We start from the raw sequence: 24068 nt of genomic DNA on the forward strand, positions 1-24068 counted from the left end.
GGTGTAGGTACAAAGGCAGCCTGATGTGACTCAGCCTCCTTCTGGGCTTTCCAGAAATTTCCAAGGTAGTGGCCAACCTGGGATAGGGTTTTGTAGGAACATTGCCTCTTCTGCACAAAGGAACATGGTCAGCTCTGGTCCGGGTGACTTGTTTCTGGGCCAGAGAAACTTCTACCCCTCCCATATAAGGCTGGTATGTGCAGACCAAAATGGAGGTCTTAGGCATCAGTGTCTGCGGACGGGGCAGGGGCAACCTGGGGACAAGTCTAGGCAGTAGCAAGTCTAGGCGGTCGTCTGTGGGGAACACAGAGGCTAGGTATGTTGGTCACCCACTTGGTCACCCTTCCTTTTGAGTGGGGTTCTTCATGCTTTTTTTTGTATCATCAGTACCCAAAGAAGTTGTTGAAGGTCATTGGATGTTCTTCTGAGGACATCACTCAGGTACCCTAGTGATGAGTTCAATATGGCCGCCACAGTCTTATTTAAGACCGGCAGCGGTTTTTTTTTTTTTTTTTTTTTTTCAGGCCGAAGGCTTGCCTCTGGGATATGGGCGGAACATGGGGCAGATCAACAAGCAGAGAGAGGAAGCTGCAGCTCAGTCAATCAATGTATCAAAGGCAGAGCACGGGGGTGGGGCGGGAGGGGAAGCCAATAGATCCAAGGGGACCTGTGACAGATTCCATTTGCCATGTGCGTGAGGGACAAAGCTGTCCTGTGTAGCATAGTCTGGCTCTAACGCACAGTCTTCCTGTCTTGGTTTGTAAGTGGTTGGGATTATTGACGTGACCTACAACTACACCTGGTGTTCTGCTGCTGTTCATGGCAGGCCCCATTCAGTCCTTCTACCATCAGATCCTGCAGAAGGAAGCCTGTTCCCAGCAGCAGGTAATACATATTGTGAGGCCTTAATGGTGGAAGGCCACTGGACTCATGGCCCGATCCAAGTTTCATCCGTTAAGGTCCTGTGGTAATTTGAATATGCTAGGCCCAGGGAATGACACTATTTGGAGGTGTGGCCTTGTAGGAGTAGGTGTGTCACTGTGGGTGTGGGCTTTAAGATCCTCCTCCTAACTACAGGGATGTTGGGGGTAGGGGGAGCCAGTCTTCTCCTAGCAACCTTCAGATGAAGATGTTGAACTCTCAGCTCCTCCTGTACCATGCCTGCCTGGATGCTGCCATGCTCCCACCTTGATGATAATGGACTGAACCTCTGAACCTGTAAGCCAGTCCCAATTAAATGTCTTTTATAAGAGTTGCCTTGCCAAGCAGTGGTGGCGCACGCCTTTAATCCCAGCACTTGGGAGGCAGAGGCAGGCGGATTTCTGAGGCCAGCCTGGTCTACAGAGTGAGTTCCAGGACAGCCAGGGCTACACAGAGAAATCCTGTCTCAAAAAAACAAAACAAGGGCTGGAGAGATGGCTCAGCGGTTAAGAGCACTGACTGTTCTTCCAGAGGTCCTGAGTTCAATTCCCAGCAACCACATGGTGGCTCATAACCATCTGTTGTAATGGGAACCGATGCTCTCTTCTAGTGTGTCTGAAAACAGTGACAGTGTACTCATATACATTAAATAAATAAATATATCTTAAAAAAAGAATCAATATAACTTATTAAAAAAACAAATCAAAACAAACAAACAAAGAGTTGCCTTGGCCATGGTGTCTATTCCCAGCAGTAAAACCCTAACTAAGACAGATCCCCTTGTCTTTCTTAAGCTTGACCTATGGGTAGGCACAGATACTCCAAGCTAAAGTAGAGGTCGCCCTGAACCATTTGCCATTGCCAGTGCCCCGGTGACAGAGCCAACATAGGCCTTCTGACATGCTGGCCTGCAGAGTTATCTGCTTTGGAACCTGGGAAGTGGGTGTGGACTTCAGAAGGGGTGAAGTGCTGCAGAGAGGGTGATGGAACCCCCTGGAAGTAGAGTTACAGATAGTTGTGAGCTGCCACGTGGATGGGTGTGGCTGAAAATCAAATCCTAGTCCCCTGGAACTGCAGCCAGTGTTCTTAATCGCTGAGCCACCTCCTCAGATCCAACTTCAGAATGGGTTTCTGTGGGCTTCTGTACCTTGTCACCTCCCAATAAAAACGATTTAAGAGTGAATTCCTAAGGGAGACGTTGGCTCTGTGGAAAATGGCCTTAGCAGCAGCTAAAGACAATTTTTACCCTCTTCCACAGTAAGAACTCACAGGAACTGTGGGTATACTCTCTCTCTCTCTCTCTCTCTCTCTCTCTCTCTCTCTCTCTCTCTCTCTCTCCTATCTGCAAAACTAAGAGGCTTCACTCAAAGAGGGAACAGAAAGCTGCCTTTCAACCTTTTCTCCTGGGACTGGTTTGCCTCAGGCACACTTCCTGAACGACACAGAAAGACTAGTTTGGTTCAGTTCAGTATAGCAATTCTGGATTGTTTGCTTACCCCGTATCTACCTCTGTCTTCGGGTGTCAGCTCTGGCTGTGACCCACACTGGTGTTTAGGTCTTGGTTTAGGTCCAGGGCACGGGTACAAAGAGTGGATGGAGCAGGGATGTCCTGTGTCCCCACCACAACACACCAGAAAGGAAGTGAATAGCTCCCGGCAGGACAGGAGGCAAGGGCCAGGCTGTTCCACGGTTATGAAATCACCTTTGACCCTCCAGTCATCCCAGACTCCTTAAAAGCTAAACATTTACACAGAAAGGGGGAAAAGCGCTGACAGTCACAGAGGAGAAACGTGTATTTGGTTTAAGGTCAAAGAGCAAGCAGGAAATTCTGTTCACTACAAGGTCAGCAGTGTGAGGATTTACAGCTGGATGTCTCTTATCCTGAGATAACAGTTAACGACACCCAGATGAACCTGCATGTGCACACATGCCTTCCAGTGTGTCTGTCCATGTCTTTGCATTCATGTCTGTGTAAGGTTGTGTGTCTGTATGGAACAGTGATTCAAGATGTCTTCCGAGAGCCCCTGCCTAGCCACCCAGGGCCGGGAACCTGTGAACACCACTTGATTTCAACTGAAGATCCTTGGAAGTGATTAGGTAGAGAACTTGAAATGGGAGCACCCTCGATTCAAATGGCAGCATCTTCACAAGAAACAGACAGGGTGTACTGAGAAACCGTATTCCGGAAGGAGGGAACTATTGGAAGACAGAAGCAGGCTGCAGCCATGTACTGATCCCAGCTAAGGAGTGGGAAGAACCAACAACCAGAGTCAGGCTAGAAATGACTCTCTCTCAGATCCCAGAGAAGCCAGCCCCATTGATACTTCCCAAGCAGGAGAGCTCCCAGCTTCTAGCACCTCGGAGTGGACATTGCTGTGACTTGCACATGCTTCCTGTGTGCTACCCTTTGCTGGAGTGGTCACTAACTTTTCTGTGGTTCCTCATCATCCCCAGGGAGGACAAGGTAGTCTTGAGATCCCAAAGACCAGGTGACTTGGGGGAAAGCCAATGCATTTTGAGAGGTACATGGTGGGACGATGGAACACATGTATTCTCCTGAGCCAGGTCTTGCATGATAGAAATTTGTTCTTGAAAAAACGAGAAGTGATTAAAAAGGAAAAAAAATGGCATCCACTCTTTCATACGAACAGAGGCAGCCACATATTCTTCAGGGGTGCTTGTCTCCTAATGGCTTCCTGTTTGAATTTTGTTTACCCAGCCCAAGTTAATAAATTAGGTGCCTAGGTATCACCAGGCTGAGCTTGACAGTGACAGAGAGCCTGGCTTTGGAGCGGAGGGTGGAACTCGGGCTCTGAGGGCCCATGACGCGGAAGCATCAATCCTTCATTGTCACCACGGATGAGGTGACTTGAAGCTATTTCCCTCCCTGAATCTGGCTCTTTGGAATCTGAATGGAAACTGGACTTGACTCTCTCTTACTTGCAATGGTCAGAAACGGAGACCAAAATGTCACATATTCATTCCAAATTCTGCAGAAGCAGCTGCACAGCGGTGTGAAGAAAAGACTCCCCCCCACCGGCCCCACTCCCCATGCAGAGAGGTACAAGAGCTACAGCCCTGGCAGAGGTTCTACCGGGCCAGACATAGGCCACTGGGTTTATGGTTTGTGTTCGGTGCACAGACTAAGGTTCATACAAGCTGTACTTTAACAGAAACACGTGCTTAAGATCTGCCCTGGTCCAGCTTTCGTTGGAATCGAAGTGACACACAGAAAAGATGCATTTGCCTTCAGTGCTGACCTGCTCACTGTTCTAAGCGACTAATTCTGATGGAGGTTAAAAAAAAATAAGTAGAAAGAAAAAAATAAAAACCCCTCTACTCACATTCCACTCGTTTCTCCAGCATGGCCAGGTGATTTGCAACTTCGGCTTTCAGCTCGTTGATCTTAAACGCTCTGGGGGCAAAAGCGGGGAGAAAAGATAAAGCAGGAGGCCCAGACCAGTCAACGTTTACAGATCCCTGCCTGAGGTGAAGTCTCCAGGGAGGGTTGGGAGGGGACCAAGACAACAGGAGGTGCCTTTTAAAGAACACATAATGTCTCAGAGTCTGGTGTTCATCACTACTCTGTCCTGGGCTCTCTGAGTAGACTTAAGTTGGGTTGACCCATGCTCGCGCCCGCCCTGCCCAGTACAGACAGCTGTGGGGTACTGCCATGCTCCATGGTGATTCAGTCATTTGGTCCAAAGTGACAGTAACATGCCATACAGAAGTCACTTTGGGAAACTGACAACAGAATTATAGGATGTTGGCAAACTAAACGGAAGCCATCCACCCACATGGCAGCATCTCAGTGAGAAACACTCCTCTGTACAAGGGTGTTTTATAGATGGCTCCGAGCCTTAGAAGAATGGAGGGCGACAGATTCGCCACCTCCAGAGCCCATATTCTGCAAGCGGCCACGGGACATGGTTTGAGGATATGGTGAAGGTTTGTTAGGATATGCCGAGCTAGGCTAGCTACAGAAGCTACAGAGGGCTGACCACGACCAGGGCCAGCTCCCGTAAGTCTGGAAAGGATCAACAAGAGAGCATACGGTACCTGGAGAATTGTTCTGCCACCTGGGCCAGCACGCCCTGGATGAGTTCTTCTCGTTCTACAAACCAAAGAAGAAAAACCGATGGAGTGCAGGATGGAGGGACAGATGTGGAGACAGGCAGGTGGCTAAGAGTACTATCCCTGTGTGAGCGACAGGTGCTACTGTAAAAGGATGTCTGGCCTGTCAAGCAGGGCCTTCCTGGACACAGGTTTCTCCTCTTCTCTGCTGCCTGCTCGTCCTGGTTTGTTGCTAGTGGCCCCGGGGGCAGATCTTCTCCAGACACTACCACTAGATAAAGCAGGCAGGCTTCAGGGGCTCTAAATATAGGCAGCATTCACTTGGTTCTCATTTTATGGGGACAATTACTATGGCAGAGTGGGGTCAATGCACCACTGAGTGAAAACATGGTGTTCTCAGGTTGGGCCTGCAGAGAGGAAGTGGGCTGGGTGGAGCCGGCCTGGCCTCTTCTGGCCTGCCCCGTAAAACTGGGCTGGGTGGTTGGTTTTACAAGGTTCAGATCCCAGGCTGATCATAACTTGTCTCTTTCCTATTTCCTGACCAGCCCAATTCTGTGAACTTGCAGATGGTCATGACATCACCCTTTGAAGTGGTTCTATCTGTGCTCTTCAGAAGGGAGACCTTCTTGTCCCCCCCAAACTCAGAGACTCTATAAAGGAATTCATAGATTCTTCTTTGTTGACCTGATGCTCAACTCTCACCAGCAACCAAAACACAGCAAGCCAAACCAGCACAAGCTAAGACAATATTTCAATAATATTAGTCTGGCAGTGGAACTCAGAAGCTAAGAAAATGTCCCTGTGTTTCCACCCAGCACCTGCTTTCTAGCAAATGGTCACAAACATACAGAGAAGACAATACACCACAGCATCAGTTAATACAATGAAAATCAGCACAGCTTGTCTGTGTGGTGGTGGTGGCGGCGATGGTGGCACATGCATGTTATGACACAAGTATGGAGGTCAGGGGACAACTTGTAAGAGTCAGGTTTTTCCTTTCACTGTGTGGAGTTTGGGGACCAAACTCAGGTTACCAGGCTCGTTGGCAAGTTCCTTTAACCACCAAGCCATCTTGTGGGCGTCAGGATTTATTAAATTAAATATGATGTATCTGTATTATAGACTCAGATTCCACTATTGATAATAAATCCAGCTCGGCACACTTTTAAATCCCAGGGAGGGTGGGGCAGGAGTTAGAGGGCCAGGTGGTCAAGAAGAACAAGTTTAAGGTTAAGGTTAGCTTTAAGTACACAAGATCCTGTCTAATACGGAAAGAAGAGGAAAAAGCTAAATAAAAATTTTAAAATGTTCGTGTCTGGGAGGCAGAGGCAGGAGGATTTACCCACAGTAAGCCAGCCAGGATTACACAGCACGACCCTGACTCTAAGAACAAAACAAATCAAAAACCATCAAGAAAAGTTAACATCTGTTATTAGACTTAAAAAGTGGTTTTTAGGGGCTAAAGAAATCTTTGAGTGATTAAGGACCCTTGCTGCTCCCACAGAGAACCAGGGTTTGATTCTTAGCACCCCCACGGTGGCTCGCAGCCAGCCATCTATATAAAACTCCAGGGGAATCGAATGCCCCATCTATCTCCACGGGTACGAGGCAGGCATGCAGCACTTAGACGTATGTTCAAGTCAGACACGTACGCAGTAAACAAATCTCAAAAACTTCATTCAAATGATTTTTGAGAGGTAACAGAGACTGTTTCCACTTCTCCAACATGTTGGGAGGGAACCTTCCAGAACACCAGATTCCGTGTTTCCGATTTTTGATGCCTTGGAGAATCTTTATTTTCCATCATGAACGTATGTATTCATTTTACAACGAAAGAGAAGTGTCCCGTCCCCCCCCCCCCCACCCCCCGGCCTCACATCTTGGACACCTTCAGTCTAAGGAACAGAACATGGCTGGCAACAGAAGTCTCCTTGGGCTCCCTTAGTCCCCTCCCTCCACAGGCCACCTCTGTGATGATCTAAGCAGATGCCGGCTCACAGGCTTCACAGGAGCGCAGACTCCTGCTCCCTTCTCCTCTCCTCTCTTTTCCTCTCTTCCCTCTCTTCCTTCTCTCCCTCCTCCCCTCCCTTCCTCTCTCCCCTCTCCTATATTCTCCTCTCCCTTCTTCCCCTCTCTTCCTTCTCTCCCTCCTCCCCTCCTCCCTACCCTCCCCCTCTCCTCTCTTCTCCTCTCCCTTCCTAAAATATATTTGCTAGTGTTTATTTACTGGACACAATAAAAACAAAACAAACAAATCGATCAATTTAGACCAGCAGTTCTTTTTTTTTGTTTTTTGTTTTTTTTGGTTTTTTTTTGTTTTTGTTTTTGTTTTTCGAGACAGGGTTTCTCTGTGTAGCCCTGGCTGTCCTGGAACTCACTTTGTAGACCAGGCTGGCCTCAAACTCAGAAATCCGCCTGCCTCTGCCTCCCAAGTGCTGGGATTAAAGGTGTGCACCACCACCGCCTGGCCTAGACCAGCAGTTCTTAACCTGTGGGTCACAACTCTTTCACAGGGGTCGCCTAAGATCATTGGAAATACCAGATATTTATATTATGATTCATAACAGTAGTGAAATTACAGCTAGGAAGTAGCGAAGGGATAATTCTATGGTTGGGGGGTCACCACAGCGTGAAGAATTATATTGTAGGGGCGCAGCATTAGGAAGGGTGACCCACTGTCCTCGATCTGCTTCTTGGCTTTACAGCCTATAAGCAATTCTTCTGGTGTCACATGACCTTACACTCCATGTTGGTTTACTCTGAATGCAGGTTCAGAGCAAGTTCAGTCACCCCAACCCAGCTTCCGATTGTCTGCCTCCCATGCACCCAGGTGTCAATCCAGATGTCTGCCTTAAACCACTTCCTCCTGGTGACCACCTCCCTGTAGGCAGCTAGATACAGTCTACCTGACTCACCTGCTGTCCCCACGTCCCCACACCCGGCACACAGTGTACAGCCCTATGTCACAGTAACCATTTCCAACACTGTGACCTTTCAGAACTCATGTCTGCTTGCTTTAAATCACCAATTAAAATTGCCCATGAGGAACCCGTGGGGGTAATTCTCAGGACACAATAAAGGCATTGACCTATAGGTCACACTAAAAGCATCAACCTACAGGTCATCTGTCTTTATTCTTGTGCTCCTGGCCTCTCTGTGTGGCCCACAGCCACCTGTCTATCCTAAATAATGGTATCTTTACCTCAAGCTTGGGTCTCCTAATCATCCAAACCTGCTCCCTAGCTACAACCCAGACCGCTCTGGTGGGTGTTGATCACTCATGGCCACCTGGCTTCATATCCTGGAAGAAGAAAAGTCCCTTTTCATAGTGTCTCTCAGAAGTTCAACTCAAAGTGTCAGTCACAGAGGTACAGTTGAGTGGCTCACTAGTCTAATGACTGGCCTTCTGAGAGGCCTGCACCTATCACGGAGGAGAAGTGGCCTCCCTGAGCCTCTGGCAGGGCCTCAGTGATCTTTCGTAGCCTACTTGGTGCAGTGCCGTCTTAGGTTACTTATCAAGAAATCTTTAGAAAAAGCGGCCGTTGGAATTTACATGAGTTGCTGATCTCTGAGTATTCGTATAAATCCAGAAGTCATCACACAATCAGTATTGTATGTGTGTGTGTGTGTATGAGTGTGTGCAAGTGTGTGTATGTGACTATGTGTGTGTTTATATGAGTGTATGTGTAAGTGTATGTGAAAGTGTGTGTATATGAGCACGTGTGTATGTGACTGTGTGTGTGTGTATGAGTGTGAGAGTGTGTATGTGTGTGTTATGAGTGAGTATGTATGTGAGTGTATGTGTGTATACATGAGTGTGTGTATGAGTGTATATGTGACTATGTGTGGGAGTGTGTGTATATGTGTGAGTGTGTGATTGTGATTATGAGTGAGTGTATATGTGAGTGTGTGTATGTGAGTGTGTGTATGTGAGTGTGTGAGAGTGTGTATGTGACTATGTGTATATGTGTGTGTATATATGTGTGTATGTATATGTATGTGAGAGTGTGTGTGTGTATATGAGTATGTGTGTATGTGAGCATGTGTGTGTACATAAGTATATGTGTGTATGTGAGTGTGAGTATGTATGTGAGTGTGTGTATATGTGAGCATGTGTGTGTGTGTAAATATGAGTATGTGTATATACACATGAATGCCACGTTACACCTGTGTAGATTCGAGAACGACCTGGAGGAGTTGCTTCTTGCCTTCCACCATGTGAGTCCTGAGATTCAAACGCAGGTGGTCAGGCTTGGCAGCAAGTCTCTGACCTATACCCACCACCACAACCAGCCTCTATTCATTCTACGGAGCTGCCACCAGGGTCTGACACCAAATCCACAAAGGTAACAGCAACAGATAGAGAACCGTAACCAACACCCTTCATGAGCACAGACACAAAACTCAGTAAGGAAAAAAAAATTAGAAACGCATTCAGCAATATATAAAAAAAGAAGAAAACCTTACATGAGGATCAAATGTGATTTGTGCCAGGGATACAAACAAATTGGGTCCAGTGTTTTAAAACCAATCAATGTAATCCACACTGGTAGCAAAGAAAAGAGAAAAAAAAATCTCATTATCCTGTCAGTTAAGTCACAGAAAGGCATCTGGTAAAGTCAGCACACATTCAAGATGAAGTTCTCAGAGACGCAGAAACAGGGAGGAAACCTCTTTAAGCTGGTTTTACACGGCATTAACAGGGGCTGGGGAGATGGCTCAGCAGTTAAGAGCACTGGCTGCTCTTCCAGAGGACATGGGTTTGATTCCCAGCACCTACATGGTGGCTCGCAACCATGTGCAACTTAACTTCCAAGAGATCTGACGCCCTCTTCTGGCCTCTGTGGGCGCTGCATACACACGGTGCATATACACGCATGCAGCTACAACACCCCCACACAAAACTAAATTATAAGAGCATTAACACAACTCTTCAGCTACAGGTGTGACAGGGCGATGGGCTTCTCATTATTACTATTTGACACAATGCTCGCGCAATAAGGTAAGGGTAAGGAATAAAAAGTGCACAGGTCAGAAAGGAAGAAATAAGTCAGCAGCCCTTGACTGCTGATGGCAAGACTGTCTACACAGAACATTCCAAGGATTCTACAAGCTGCCACAAACGCCTCTCCTGGAGCCAACACATGCATTTAACAAAGGTCAGGAGATACACACACAATATTAATAATATGTATAATTAGATTAAAAATTCAGTTCCATTGAGAGTCACTCAGAAGAGCTTCATGGATCAGGTGTAAACATAACAAAACACGCGGGATTCATATGCCCACGACTCCAAATGCCACTGAAAAAGGTGTGTAAGTAAATAATAACTTGTGTTAATGACTTAGTAAATTTGACACAGCGAAGATGTCAAATCTTCCCTAACCTAGTGTGGCAGGCTTAAGTTTCTCTTTCTGTCAAAAAACCACACGGCAAGCTCTTCTGCGGAAATAGATTATTCCACAGGTGAAAAACTCACGCAAGATGAATTGCCCATGGCTGTAAACCATAACACACAGGGGCACAGAGTGCAGGGGAAGTCAGAGACTTCCTAGACGTGGCGCCCAAATACACAGGGGGAATCCACTAAGCCACTTCACCAAACTTTACAGTTGCTGTCGGAAGAACAGTGTTAGGGGGATAAAGAGACAGCCTGAAACCACACTTCAGGCAGTCACATACTCAGGAGAAGTTGGCCAGCACAAAACAGACTCCATGTTTTGATGTGTGTGTGTGTGTGTGTGTGTGTGTTTAAGAGAGAATATGAAGTTGGGTGGGTGGCTGGGGATATGGAAGCACGTGGTGTGGTAGAGGGGTAAATAGAAGACCAAGATATATTTAAACAAATAAAAATAAAAAATAGCTTGGGTGGTGGTGGTGGCGGCGGCGGCGGCGGCGGCGGCGCACGCCTTTAATCTCAGTGCTCGGGAGGCAGAGGCAGACGGATCTCTCTGAGTTTGAGGCCAGCCTGGTCTACAGAACTAGTTCCAGGACAGCCAGGGCTATACAGAGAAACCCTGTTTTTAAAAAGCCAAAATAAGTGAAGAAATAAATAAATAAAATAAAAATTAATTGAAATAAGTAAAAATAAATCCCTCCCCCCCAAAAGGAGAGAAGACGACAAATCACAGGTTGGGTGGAGTATTTGCAAGCAGAGTATCTGAAAATGATTTGAATACAGTGTGTGTGTGAAATCTGTCACAACTCCACAGCAGAAGCGAACTCAATTTGAACATAGGCAAGAGGTGACACACCGACTGTGTACAAGACAGGTGTGAGCCATGAGACCTATGTGGCATCTACAGTCACTCAGAAAGACAAATCAGAATGCTTATCCTAAGATCAAAAAGACTAACCACACCCAGGACTGGGGAGGAATAACCCAGGTCACTCATATTCTGTGGAGAAGTTTGACAGTCGCTGACCTTCCCGGCAGAGGGAAGGAAATCTATGCACCCATAATCACCTGTATGCTAGCAACCTGGCTGGAAATGGTCCCAGCCTGGAAACAAACACTCTCCTGCGTGACTGGATAAACTAACCACTCTCCTCTGAGGACAGAGAACACTAGGCAGCCATAAAAAGGACTCTACATCTATAGGGACAACTCAGAGTGCTGGTTCCAAGTGAGACAGCTAATTCCCCAAATTACGGGTATGACTGCATTTATTCAATGCTCTAAGTGACAAAATTAGAAATCTGGTGATCTCCGGTTAGTGACCGACAGGGGTCGGGGAGGAGTGAGTTCCGAAAGGAAGTGATTAGCATATAGAAGCTGGATGGATGGGGGAGGGGTTGCGGGGGTAGGGACCTGCACACAGGAGCGTGCCAGTGTGTATAGCTAGCTGGGTCGATGTGCTTGCTAAAGGTTGTGCAAGGTGAGCTGGGAAAGATTCTCATGTGCATCTGAAGTTGAGCTCCAAGCCACCTCAGAATGTAATAACAAGATGAGGAAGTGGGGAGAGGTGGCTCAGAGATAAAGGACACCGGATGCAGAGTAAGCAGTCTGGGACTTGGTTCCCAACATCTACTTGGCAGCTCACAATTAAGATAACAGCAGTTCCAGGGGAATCTGACGCCCTCTTCTGGCCTCCTTGGGTATAAGGCACACAGGTGGGACATAGGCATCTATGCAGGCAACAGTCATACATATAAAATAAAAATAAATAGCTTTTCAAGAAGGAGTTAATAAAGAGCTGTCCTTTGGATTGGGGGGGACACGGAGGGCAGATGTAATCTCTTGGGCCTCGCAGCAGCATTTTTATACTTGCATTGGATTCTCAGGGGAAGCAGAAATCAGGGCTTGGGCAGACACTGGTATCCTCATCTACATTAAGGCTAAATCTTAGCCTTAGCCTATGGTCCTCTTATGGTGTCTTTGTTCAGAGACAAAGTGAGTGGCACACCCACTGGGGCTGCAGTCAGGCTGTGCCATATACACAACTCAGCACAAAGAGCTCACTGGGGCGTTTATACAGAGTGCAAAGAATGAATTCTTTTCCAAGAGAAAAGAGGGAAAAAAAAATCCTGTGTACCACAGCTGCCCACCCACCCATGTGTCCAGAAACACAGCCCTGATCCGGAAGTGTTGTCCACCATCCCAGGGATTCCTGCACTAGACTTGAAAGTGAGCAAGGAACCTGCACAGCATCCTCAGGGCAGTGTGTGGCTTGTGGCAAATGCCACTGCCTTTGTTCCCGCCCCTGCTGCCACCTTGCTGTCCCAGGGTCACTAAGGCTGGCTGACAGACAAGATTTGCCCTAAGATCATCTCTTTGTGGCTTGCCCTTCCCTGGTGTGTCCCAATCTTTGGGGCAACAGAATGCTCATGACACCCCCATCAGCCTGGGCATCCAGGGTCTGTCCACCGTATCTTTCCCATGCTTTATTTTGTGGTAATTATAGATGGCGCTCACTCGCACAGATGGAGGGCGTTCACTGTGACATTTCCTCACGTGCACACATTCATGCTTCGATTGCACCCATCCTGCTTCTTGTCCTCTCCATTTCTTCCTTCAGCTTCCCTAAAAATTCCTTCTTTTACCTCCCTCTTATCTTTTGAATAGATTTCCATGTGAGAAAAGGCACACACTAACTGTCCTCATTCCCTCAGGTAGCCTAAAACCCCTGGATTGGCGGGCAATGGCTTTCAGCTGCCAAGTGTTGATCCTTCCCCAACTTGGAGGCAAAGCCATGCCCTGTCAGCAAAACTCAGTACCATGGATGACGCCTCTCACCGCATCCCAGGCTTCATGGCCCATCCTGACTTGAAGAAGTTTAAGCAAGTGAGACATTCTGTTTTGAGGATGGTCTTAATAGCTCCAAGAAAAGTCAGGGGTTTACAGGAGCTCGTAAATCACAGTTGATTGCAGGCAACTGTCATCTCTCTGGGATCCCTCTGGACCTCAAAGGTTTTAAGCAAAGGAAAGAAAGAAGGTTTAACTGATGTTGAGCCACGCAGCCCGCCTGACCTGCAGGAGGGCAAGCTGGCATTCACAGGCAATTTGTTTTCCGGGGAAACTCCAGGAGCTGAGCAGCAGGCTATGCAGAATGCCCGCTGGCCCAGGCTCCCCTGAGTGTAGGAGAGCTGACGGGACACACCAGGGAGGACTCCTGGGTACTGAGTGCAGCAAAGGTAGGCGAGCACCTTGTATATTCTAAAGAACTGCTTCCTCCAGGCTGAGCCTTGGCAGGCCAGGCAGCGGCTTGCTTGTTGCTGCTTTAGCTCCTGCTGGCTGCTGCAGAATTCCCGAGGCAAGCGCCCACAATAAACGCTGCTGCGTGCCGGGAGCTGGGGATCTCACATATTAGCACGGGAAGGCCGAGTTTCATCTTAGGACAATCTTAGGAGAATCTGAGAGGGCCAGCAGGGGTCCCGCTTGGACAACACAGCAGAGGAGCAGAGGAACCTCAGCTCTTGTGTCCTCTGAATAGACCAAACCTCTGTCGATTCTGGGGGAGCTACTGGGGTGTCAGGCTCGGGGTTCCCGGACAGAATCCAGTTGGCGCAAATGGGATAGGTGCCCTGCTCCATGGGCTTTCCCCATGCAGCAGACCATGGCCACCGAGTCTTAAGTCCGACTCCAGCTTGGGTGAGAGGAGACAGTCAAGGAATCTTTCCCCGCCTTGCTCACTTCCAGGAAATGTTTATGTTTCAAACAATTCCTGACTCTGTCCAGGACGCCTATCATTCAGTGGCAGAAGGACAGAAGGATTTAGTTAAAGGGACAGCCAAGGAAAGTCTGTCTTTGTGTTGCAAGGAGCAACTATAATTGGACACAGCATGGTAGCTGGCATCTCTTTGCATACTGAGCGGAGGGGGAGAATGGCTCTGTCAGTTTTCCCCTCGTCCCTGTCGCGCCCCCCCCCCCCCCCCCCCCCCGTGCCGGCATGGACACTTACATCTTAGCTCTCTGACCCTGCAGAAACAGCTTTAAGAGCTGCAGCGTGCTGCATACCCCTGTAATCATCCAACTGGGGAGGCTGAGACAGGAGGATGGTGAATGGGAGGCCAGCCTGGGTTACACAGTGAGATCTTTCTCAAAACTGAAAATAAGGGACACATTGCCAGGCCTCACCTGGCAGGCAGGCAGCGAGGGCTCACGACTCCACAGGGCTTGCTACTATTACTCTGTTCAGATGGTGCAGTAAGCCGCGGGCTCAAGTGCAGGCAGCAGATGTGATTCTGAGCATTCTCTCCCAGCTGCATGCACTCAAGAGAAACTTCCTAAAGCTCTGAAAAACCGAAACCAAAACGGAGCAAGACCCAAACAACAACAACAATGATATTTCTACCCTTTCTGGGTGCCATTCATCATCAGTATCACGATCATCATCATCACCACCACCACCATCATCATCATCATCTCGACCACATTAGGGAAAATAAGCCTCATTCCTTAGACTCAACGAGACAACCCTCTCAGGGGCTCTGAAGTCAATAAAAGGCTCGGATATTTTCCTTCTCAATGCCACCCTTCCCCCCACCCCCAAGCCTCTCTGCCCTTGCCCTGGGAACCAAGAGGGACCAGACTCACCTCCTGTCCCACTTCTGGTCTCTCCCAGGCCCAGCAGCTGCCCTCCAACCAGTCTACCTTCAAAACAGCCTGTGGGGATGTTCTAAGGCTGGAAGGGTCACCAGCCAATCATTGTTTATGGGCCCCATAAAACTGACATTCAGAAGGAGGGGGGAAGTGGGGGGGGGACACTTCCTTTATGACCCAGGAGGACAATAAAGTTATATGATTAACAGTGACTTTGCCTGGCCTTCTTAAAGTCACAGGTTCTCTGGGTTTGCCCTGCTGGGAACTCAGTGTCTCAGCAGCCAAAGGACTGGCAGAGGGCATTTCAGAAATTAGCCAGCCAAGGCACCAAGGACTCTGATGTCCTCGAGCCAATGTCTGGCAACCGTTTTGGTGGTTTGGAGCCATCAGGCATGGGGGTGTGTATACAGCATTGTTCTTGGGGTGTGGGGTGAGGGTCTGTCTGTTCTGTGTGGTCTGCACGATCGTGATTTCAGGTGTTCAGCACATTTTCTTTCACTGCCCCCCCCCGTCCCCCTACCTTCTTAAGAACCTGGGCAGAAGTATACACAGTGGCAGTGTTCATAACTGCCCATGAGGGAAGCCACCAAGCTGCCTGCAGCAAGTAACAGAGAAACAGACATTGCTATGTAAGGACAAGAGATGTGAAAGGTTGTTGAAGAGCCAGGGAAAGGTGGAGAAAGGGGCCCAGCTGTACAGGGCCAATGAAAGAAGCTGGTCGGAAAGGTTCCAGCTACAGGACAGTTTGGGAAAGGAAAAACCATGCAGACAGGGAAGACGGGTGGTGGGAGGCAGCAAGGAGCAGTGGAAACACACACATACCACACATCACACACATACCACACACACACCACACACATACCACACACACACACCACACATATACCATATACACATACCACACACACACCACACACACACTACACACATACCATACACACATACCACACACACACACCACACACACACATACCACACACACACACACCACACATATACCATACACACATACCACACACACACCACACACACACTACACACATACCATATACACATACCACACACACATACATACCACACACACACACACACACCACACATACCATACACACATACCACACACATATATGACACACACACATACCATACACACACATCACACACACACCATACACACATACCACACACACCATACACACATACCACACACACATACATATACTGCACACCACACACATATACCACACACACACACACACCACACACACCATACACACATACCACATACACATACCACACACACATCACACATACACCATACACACACATACCACACACACACATCACAAATACACCATACACACACACCACACATACCATACACATACACACACAACACACACATCATACACACATACCACACACACACCACACACATCACACATACACACACCATACACACATACCACACACATCACACATACACACACCACACACCATACACACATACCACACACACACCACACACATCACACATACACACACCACACACCATACACACATACCACACACACACACCATACACCACACACACACACACCACATACATCACACAGACACCCCACACACATCATACATACACACACCACACACATAAATACACACACCACACATACACAACATACACAACACATACAACATGCACACACCTCACACACATACCATATCACACCACACTCCCAAACACACACAATACCCCAAACACACACTATACACACACACCCTGCTGGCCACCATGGCTTTGAATCTCACATGCCAGTCTCAATGACCCCCCCCTCAGCTTCCTGAGAAGGTGGGGCTACAGGTGCCATCAGACTTCTGGAAGCGAAGGAGGTTAAAGATACCCATTATGGGGCCGCACTGGGGGACAGGGGGTGCTGTGTATTTACAAGGACTGGAGAGTGTGTGCGGGCCAAGAGTGGCCAGCAGTGAACCGTGGACTCCAAAGAGTATGAGGTGTCCATCACTGAGGGTGTAGGGAGGGGGTGGCTAGGAACTGTGTTCTTTATTTAATTTGGTATAAATCTCAAGCTATCAGGTCTGTTAGTTGGAGATTGGTGCTTACAGTAGCAGCTACGAGCAATGTTGAAGGGTGGCTGAGGTGCAGGGGGCAGAAGTGAAACAGAATGTGGACATCTGTCCAGCCAACACGAGAGGCAGCAGCAGAAAAGGAAAAACAACAAAACCCGAGATCAGCAAACAAAACAGAACAAAACAAAACAAAACAAAAAACAAAGGCCCTGGAGGCCAAGCCTGTATAATAACTTGATGCTGTGACCGCTTGATGGTTTGGGGAAGAGTTTTCTTGTAGATGTTCTTCTGAACACGGCCAGCAGAAGGTGCATGTGTGTGCGTTCCCGTGTGCATGTATGTGTACATGCATCCATGTATGTGTTCCTACATGTGAGTGTGCGTGTGTGTGCACACGTGCATGCACGCATGTGTACATGTGTGCACAAGTATGTATATGTGTGCGTGAGTGTGAGTGCACACAAGGGGATGTGGGAGGAATTTCTCCCAGGCTACCACACCTGAGTCTTAAAGCAATGAGTCCATGAGCTAACTAACAATCAGAGCAGACAGAAGGACAGACAGAGCAGACACTGAGAATCTAGAAGGAGCTGTGTTGAGTGTCTGTCTGTTTCTGTGAAGGTGCCAGTGTGTCCTGAGCAGGCACAGCTCTCAGCAAGTCTGTCTGTCACAGCGCAGTTGTGGTGACAAGGCCAGGCTAAATCATAAGGTGGGGACTTCATGCCACTGCCTGAAAACCTGCAAAAGTAAAGACTTTTCTTTGTCTCTAAGGAACTGGATAGGTACGTTGCTCTCTCTGGACCCTTCACGGTGCTATGATTGACAGCTGTCTCTACTAATGCTGCCCCTCTCGGTTTTGGAAGGAAGTCTCTTCCCCCCCAAAGCCCCATCCTGCTGCCTCTGCTCTCCCCATGGCTCTCTACCCTCCACCTTCCTATGAAACTCCGAGTCACTACTTACTAATTTCTATGTTCTATCTGGGTGGCTGTTAGCTCCAATTGGCCAGCCCACATGGCCACGTTTTCATTCAATGAATGCTGCATCTGCCTACAGCAGTCACTTCCTCAGGAACTCGCCATCCTCCTTTGTATCAGTTTCCCCTTTCTTCAAGGACCTCCTGAGATTATGTCAAATACCGATAGGAGAGCCTGGTTTTTTTCTCCGGGCACATGGGCAGTTAACACACATAAAAGGCACACTCGGTGCTAGGCTGCAATCAGGATGCAATATCTGCGAGCATGTTCACAGTAAGACCTGCGCAGCGATCATAGCAGCTGAACCCCACATTAGAAGTGACCCCTCCCCCACGTCCACCCATAGTGACTTAGAGAGTAAGCATGTTCAGCAGCCCAGAGGTGGGCTGTGAATCTGGAAGCAGTGGCACTGAACCAGAGAGTCAGGTGGATTGCACACAGTAGGACTCTGTACTAGTGGCCCTAGGAAGCTGCCAATGCAAGCTGCCGAAACAAGCAGAGATGGTGGATTCTTACGGTGTGCATTTGGGGAAGCTCTCAAGGTTGGTGGAAATATCTGTCTTGACGGGGTGAAACACTAGCAGTGTGCAATGCCAGAGCTGTTCTTATCCAAGAGGAACCCTGCAGTCAGGACAGCCACCGCTTGCCACCCACGTCTCTGGCTGTGGCCTGCTGCAGCTCTGGCCAGCTAGACCACCCTGGAGGAGAAGCGTGAGCTTGCAATTCCAGGAACAGTTATATTTTGCATTTTTCCACTGCACTCTGTTTGTTTGTTTGTTTGTTTGTTTTTTAAAAAAATAATGTAGGCAAGGATGATTAAGGGCATGCTTATGACGCCTAAAAGCCTTAATGCTTTGGGCTGAAACTGCACTAAATATAGAAAATATTATTATGAAGCATTATGAGTGCTCATGACTAACACATCTGCGTTCAAATTCAGAGCAGGAACTTGGCTTCTGAGCGAAATCAGAGCCCACACGCCGTGTGTGTTGGTTTGGCCCTGAGGGAGCGTTCCTGCTCCATTGAAATCCTCCAGTTTTGTTGAGACAAGCTTTTGCCCATTGGTTTGCCCAGGAGGTTACTTTAAATGATAGCTACCATTTATTGAGCACGCTAAGTGGCCAGCCCTCAATAGGCTTTCTGCATAAATTACATCATTTACCCTCTGAAGAACCCTGCGGAGGTGTCTATTTTAACTCCTATTCTGCACAGGAAATGGAAGCTCGTGGGGATACGTTTTTCCTAAGGCCACTTCACGCAGCTGGCGGAGGAAGGCAGCCTCAGATGGGTCCTTTATTCCCGGATTCCTATTTTCAAGTTTCAAAGCTCTAAGTCTGGGTTCCACAAAAGGGATCCGCTGATCACTTAGGGAAGGTTATCCAGAAAGTCTTCCAAAGGAGGGGAAACGGAGGCACATTCCTGAAGAAGTGACCACTGTGGAAATACGAAGATCAGTACTCTGAGGTCCCTTTGGGCTCCTGCATTGGTGATATCAGAAGACTGTCTTCTGGGAAATGATGGCTGGTGTGTTGACTATCCAGTACTTCTGGTCTTTCCTGCTCAGAGGAAGTCCTCAGGCAAAGGGGACACAGGGATGGAGAAGGATGTGGCTGGTGGGTTTCAGAACTGCCCACTGAGATGTGGGGACATTAAGGATAGCCGAGGCTGGAGTTCCTATGCTTTGCAGGGAACCTGCAGGCCCTTTCCCTCATGGCTATTTAATTAGACTTCTAAAAACAATGACTGGTTTATTCAACTCCCTGTGTCTCTTCAAACAGTTACAATGTTGGATGAATGTAACATCCACCCAAAAATATGCACAAAAATTCAGAGCAGTGTTGCAACAATAGTTACAACCCTCAGGTGTGTGCCCTGATGAAAGAGCCCAAAACTTGGCCCACCCACAGGAGGCAGCATCAGTTACCCCCATATTGAATGGTACAGCAGCTTCATGACACACAGAATGTGTGGCCCCCAAGACGTGCCCCCAAATGCCACAGTGATACATCTGAAACATGGGAACGAGGCAGATCTACAGACAATGCAGGCTAGAGGCTGCCTGAGCCTGGGAGGGGAGGGCTACGGAAACAGAGACTCAGGGCCGGCAGGTGCAGGCTTCTATCTGGTGATGGAAACATTTGAGGATAAACAGAGTGTATAGATACACAATGAAATCCATGCAGACAACCTGCTCCACCGCACACGGAACCAACCGTGGGTGTAGCAGCATGCAAATTATGTCTGAGCAAACAGGGAAGCTGAATGCAAATTCCCGAGGGATGGACCTCATCCTCTGTCTTCCAAGATAAGTGTGCACGCCAAGCTGACAGAGCTGCTTTCTCTGGTCCACGTGGACCCAGCAGGACACTCAATGTAGCAGTGCCTGGAGTTCTGTGGATGAACTATAGACATTCTTGAAGTCTTCTCAGGGGCCCCTTCTGGGGCTCAGAGGCCTCTGATGTAGCCATAGAGACACTATGCACACAGTGTGTGGGAGCATGTGCAGGGTGAAGTCTCACCCTCAAGGACACATGGTCCCTTTGACCCGATCTTCCTAGACCTCCAGCAAAGGCTGCCTCTATCTCCACAAGGAAGGGGGAGGGTGTGTGCCTGTTCCCAGCAGGAATTCTGAGCACTATCTACCGCTGGCCACCTGCCACCTGTACCCTGCCCTCTGGCCTTTGGAAACAGCGGTAGTGCCAAGGAAGCTGCTGTAAACAAGGCTCTGGATATTCCCTGCACTGTAGCCTAGAGGCAAAGCATCCTAGCCATACCCAGGGGAGCTGATAGCTATTGCTGATGTCAGGGACTCCAAGGGACCTGCCTCTACCAGCTGGATAGTGTGGTGGCACAGGCTTGACCTGGACACTAGGGGAGGGCTGGGGAATGGAGGGCATACAGAACCCGCAAGCTCTCTGCAGGGTTCTGAAACTGAAGATACCCGTCCCCAGGTTGAGTGTGGCTCAGTGGTCAACAGCCGAGGTGTCTTGAGAAAGCCATGGGCACACAGCCCCAGGGATCACAGGGGTGCTAACAGTTCCCATCAGCTCGAGAAAGCCTGACACATTTTGCTTTGCATCTTGCTTTGAGCAAGAAGTGAAGCAGGAGTCTGTTTCCCTGCAGTAGCTGTGCATCAGTGGTAGTCATTGCTTTGGCCTTTGCCTGAGGGCAGCTCAGACCAGGGTAAGCTTGCTTCTTTCATAGGACCACACTGTGGTCCTATATGGGTCTGAGGGCTCAGGACTGACATGTGGCTGGTATTCTGACATCCTTGTCTCTCTCAGGCAGGCGTGCTGCAATGGGCTGTCAACCTCAACGGTATATATTGCCATTGAGAAACACCTCAATTTGAGCTACTTAAAATAAAAATGATGGACTATGGCCACCAATGACATAAAAAAGCCTGTCTGATGGCTTCTGTCACAGCTAGTGACTTTATTTCCCTCATAAAAGGAGAAGCGATCCAGAAGCAGGACTGTCCCCAGTGCTAGGTGTCTGTCTCCAAGAGCAGAGCCCTGCCTTTTTTGTTCTCTGTGTAGCTCCGGCTATCCTAGAATATACTCTGTAGACCAGGCTGGCCTCGAACTCACAGAGGTCTGCCTATCCCAGCACTTGGGATCAAAGGTGTATGCCACCACTTCCCAGCAGACTTGTCATTTTCTGTTGAGCAGTTTATTGTTGCTGGCCACACCCACCCTGCTGGCATTCTTAGGGATGCCACTCTCCCAGGCTCTTCCCTTACTTAAATGGTGCTCATATTGGTAGTGTGAGCTTTCTGGTTATATATATATATATATGTGTGTGTGTGTGTGTGTGTGTGTGTATGTGTGTGTATACATATATATATATATATATATATATATATATGTATACACACACATACACACACACACACATTTTTGCAGTGGTAGGAATTTAACACAAGACCTTATACATGCCATGCAACCAACTTTAAGCTCCTGCCGCCTTGATTTCCCCACCAGGATGGATTGTGCAACCTTGAACTGTGAGTTGAAATGAGCCATTTCTCCTTCAGCTGCGTTTGTCAGAACATTTTATCAAGGCAATAGGCTAGACACTAAGTGTGACTCTTCGACGCAACAAGAAGCCCTCACAACTCGGTAAGTGCAGCGAGCTACCAAGGAGCTGGCCAGAGATGTCATAAAACACAAAACAGATACTTCAGACACTTGTGGTCAGTAATCATTAGGGAATCACAAATTAAATTTAAAGAAAAAAATCACAAATTAAAACCGCGGCACACTCCACTTCCGCAGCCATCAGAATGACGGACAGTTCCAGAGCTCCAAGAAAGGAGGGCCAGCTGGAACAGAGATGTCAGAAAAGGGAAGCAGCAGGTCCGGGTGAGCTAAACTTAAACTTGACCCTATGACCCCATGACCCCATGACCCCATGACCCCACGACACAGCCCCACTAGAACCCCTCCCCCACTCTTTAATCTACAACAGCTTGACTCATAAAAAAAAATGACCCAAATATCCATCCGGAAATGAAGGAAAAACATCAGGATGACCGTTAGCAACTACCAGGCACAGTGGCTGGCGCTCACAACATGGATGGGTCTCAGAAGCCTCATGTAGACTCACTTCCTGGGTCATTTTATTCTGCATGAAACTCTGGAAAGGGGGATGGGGAAATTGGCACCATTGGTAAGTACACACACACACACACACACACACACACACACACACACACACACACACACGGTATCCAGGAGGGCTGGATAGGCAGAGACAGGAGGATCCCTGGGGCTTACTGGCCAGCCATCCTAGCACAATGAGAGACCCTGCCTCAAGAACAAGACAGAAGCTCGTGAGGAGCTGGCTCGTAAGGAAGGACTGAGGTTCAAATCTGAACCCCATATGTACACATATATCAGAAATGAAAAATGTTTACACCCCTTCCCCCCCCCCCAACTCCTCACACAAACTCTGGGAAACCCTGTCTATTGGATGGTCTCCAAAAGTGAGCCAGCTGTAGACCGAGGCAATTGAGCGAGGGACACGGGAGAATGTTCCCGGAAACCTTGATTTCACCAACGACGACAGCAGCAGCGTGTAGATTCTTCAGAACACATCCAGGTGTGCTCTCGAGTGAGAGCATTTTATTGTGCGTAAATCACATACAAATAGAAGTGATTTAAAAAAAAAAAAAAATCCAAAAGGAAATGAGATTCTTCCAGAATCCCATGCCTGGCTGAAGCACCCTGGGAAACCTGGTGGGGTGGAGGCCTAACTTTGCGGCTCACAGGATTGGAGATGGGTGTGGGAACCGAGGTAGAAGGAGGTAAAATGACCCCAGGATTGATTATACTCTCTGGGTCAGGGTGGGAACTCAGAGGGGCTGCCTGGATGGGAACACAGTTTCAGATTCTGTAGTTACAGTAGCAGATTCAAACACTTAACCAACAAGCATTCCAGTGCACAGGGAGTGGGAGGGGCTGGGAGGCTGGAAATCTCTGTCTCTCTCTGTCTGTCTCTGTCTCTCTGTGTCTCTCTGTGTCTCTGTCTCTGTGTCTCTATCTCTCTCTGTCCCTCTCTCTGTCTCTCTCTCTGTCTCTCTCTCTGTCTCTCTCTCTCTCTGTCTCTCTCTCTGTCTCTCTCTCTGTCTCTCTCTCTGTCTCTCTCTCTCTCTCTCTCTCTCTCTCTCTCTCTCTCTCTCTCTCTCATTATTTAAAAGGTGATAACAGGGCCTTACCAGATACTTGCTTGACAGCCACAGGTCTCACCTTGTAGGGAGTTCTGCAAGAAAAGAGAGTGTCCCAGTGAGTGGCTGCCAGAGCTCTGGCTAATCAGTGAGAAGTACTCCCTAGGGAGCCTTACAATTCAGTCAACTAAGCCTCCCCTGCCCCCCCACCCCCCCTCGCCCTTTCCCCCACCCCCCTGATTTGTTTTCTTTTTATCCTGAGGTACTATCGATGGAACCCCAGGCTCTGCACATC

At 48.4% G+C, this 24068-nt stretch overlaps 1 protein-coding gene across 4 annotated transcripts in view; it reads right to left on the bottom strand.

Moving 5' to 3' along the window:
• Nucleotides 1–24068, bottom strand: part of Pde9a (phosphodiesterase 9A) — an 85003-nt gene that overhangs the window by 27581 nt on the left and 33354 nt on the right. For 2 of the 4 annotated variants that reach the window (XM_034524131.2, XM_034524130.2), the window contains exons 4-6: nt 23825–23868; nt 4981–5035; nt 4266–4336 (exon numbers count right to left, since the gene is read on the bottom strand). In XM_034524131.2, coding sequence (XP_034380022.1) covers nt 4266–4336; nt 4981–5035; nt 23825–23868 — 170 coding nt within the window. Of the gene's footprint in view, nt 1–4265; nt 4337–4980; nt 5036–14575; nt 14713–15034; nt 15176–23824; nt 23869–24068 lie in introns of those variants that run through there. The other 2 variants (XM_076917115.1, XM_076917116.1) reach the window with 2 other exon arrangements.

The sequence above is a fragment of the Arvicanthis niloticus genome, chromosome 20, assembly GCF_011762505.2.
Source record: "Arvicanthis niloticus isolate mArvNil1 chromosome 20, mArvNil1.pat.X, whole genome shotgun sequence".
NCBI classification, from domain to species: domain Eukaryota; kingdom Metazoa; phylum Chordata; class Mammalia; order Rodentia; family Muridae; genus Arvicanthis; species Arvicanthis niloticus.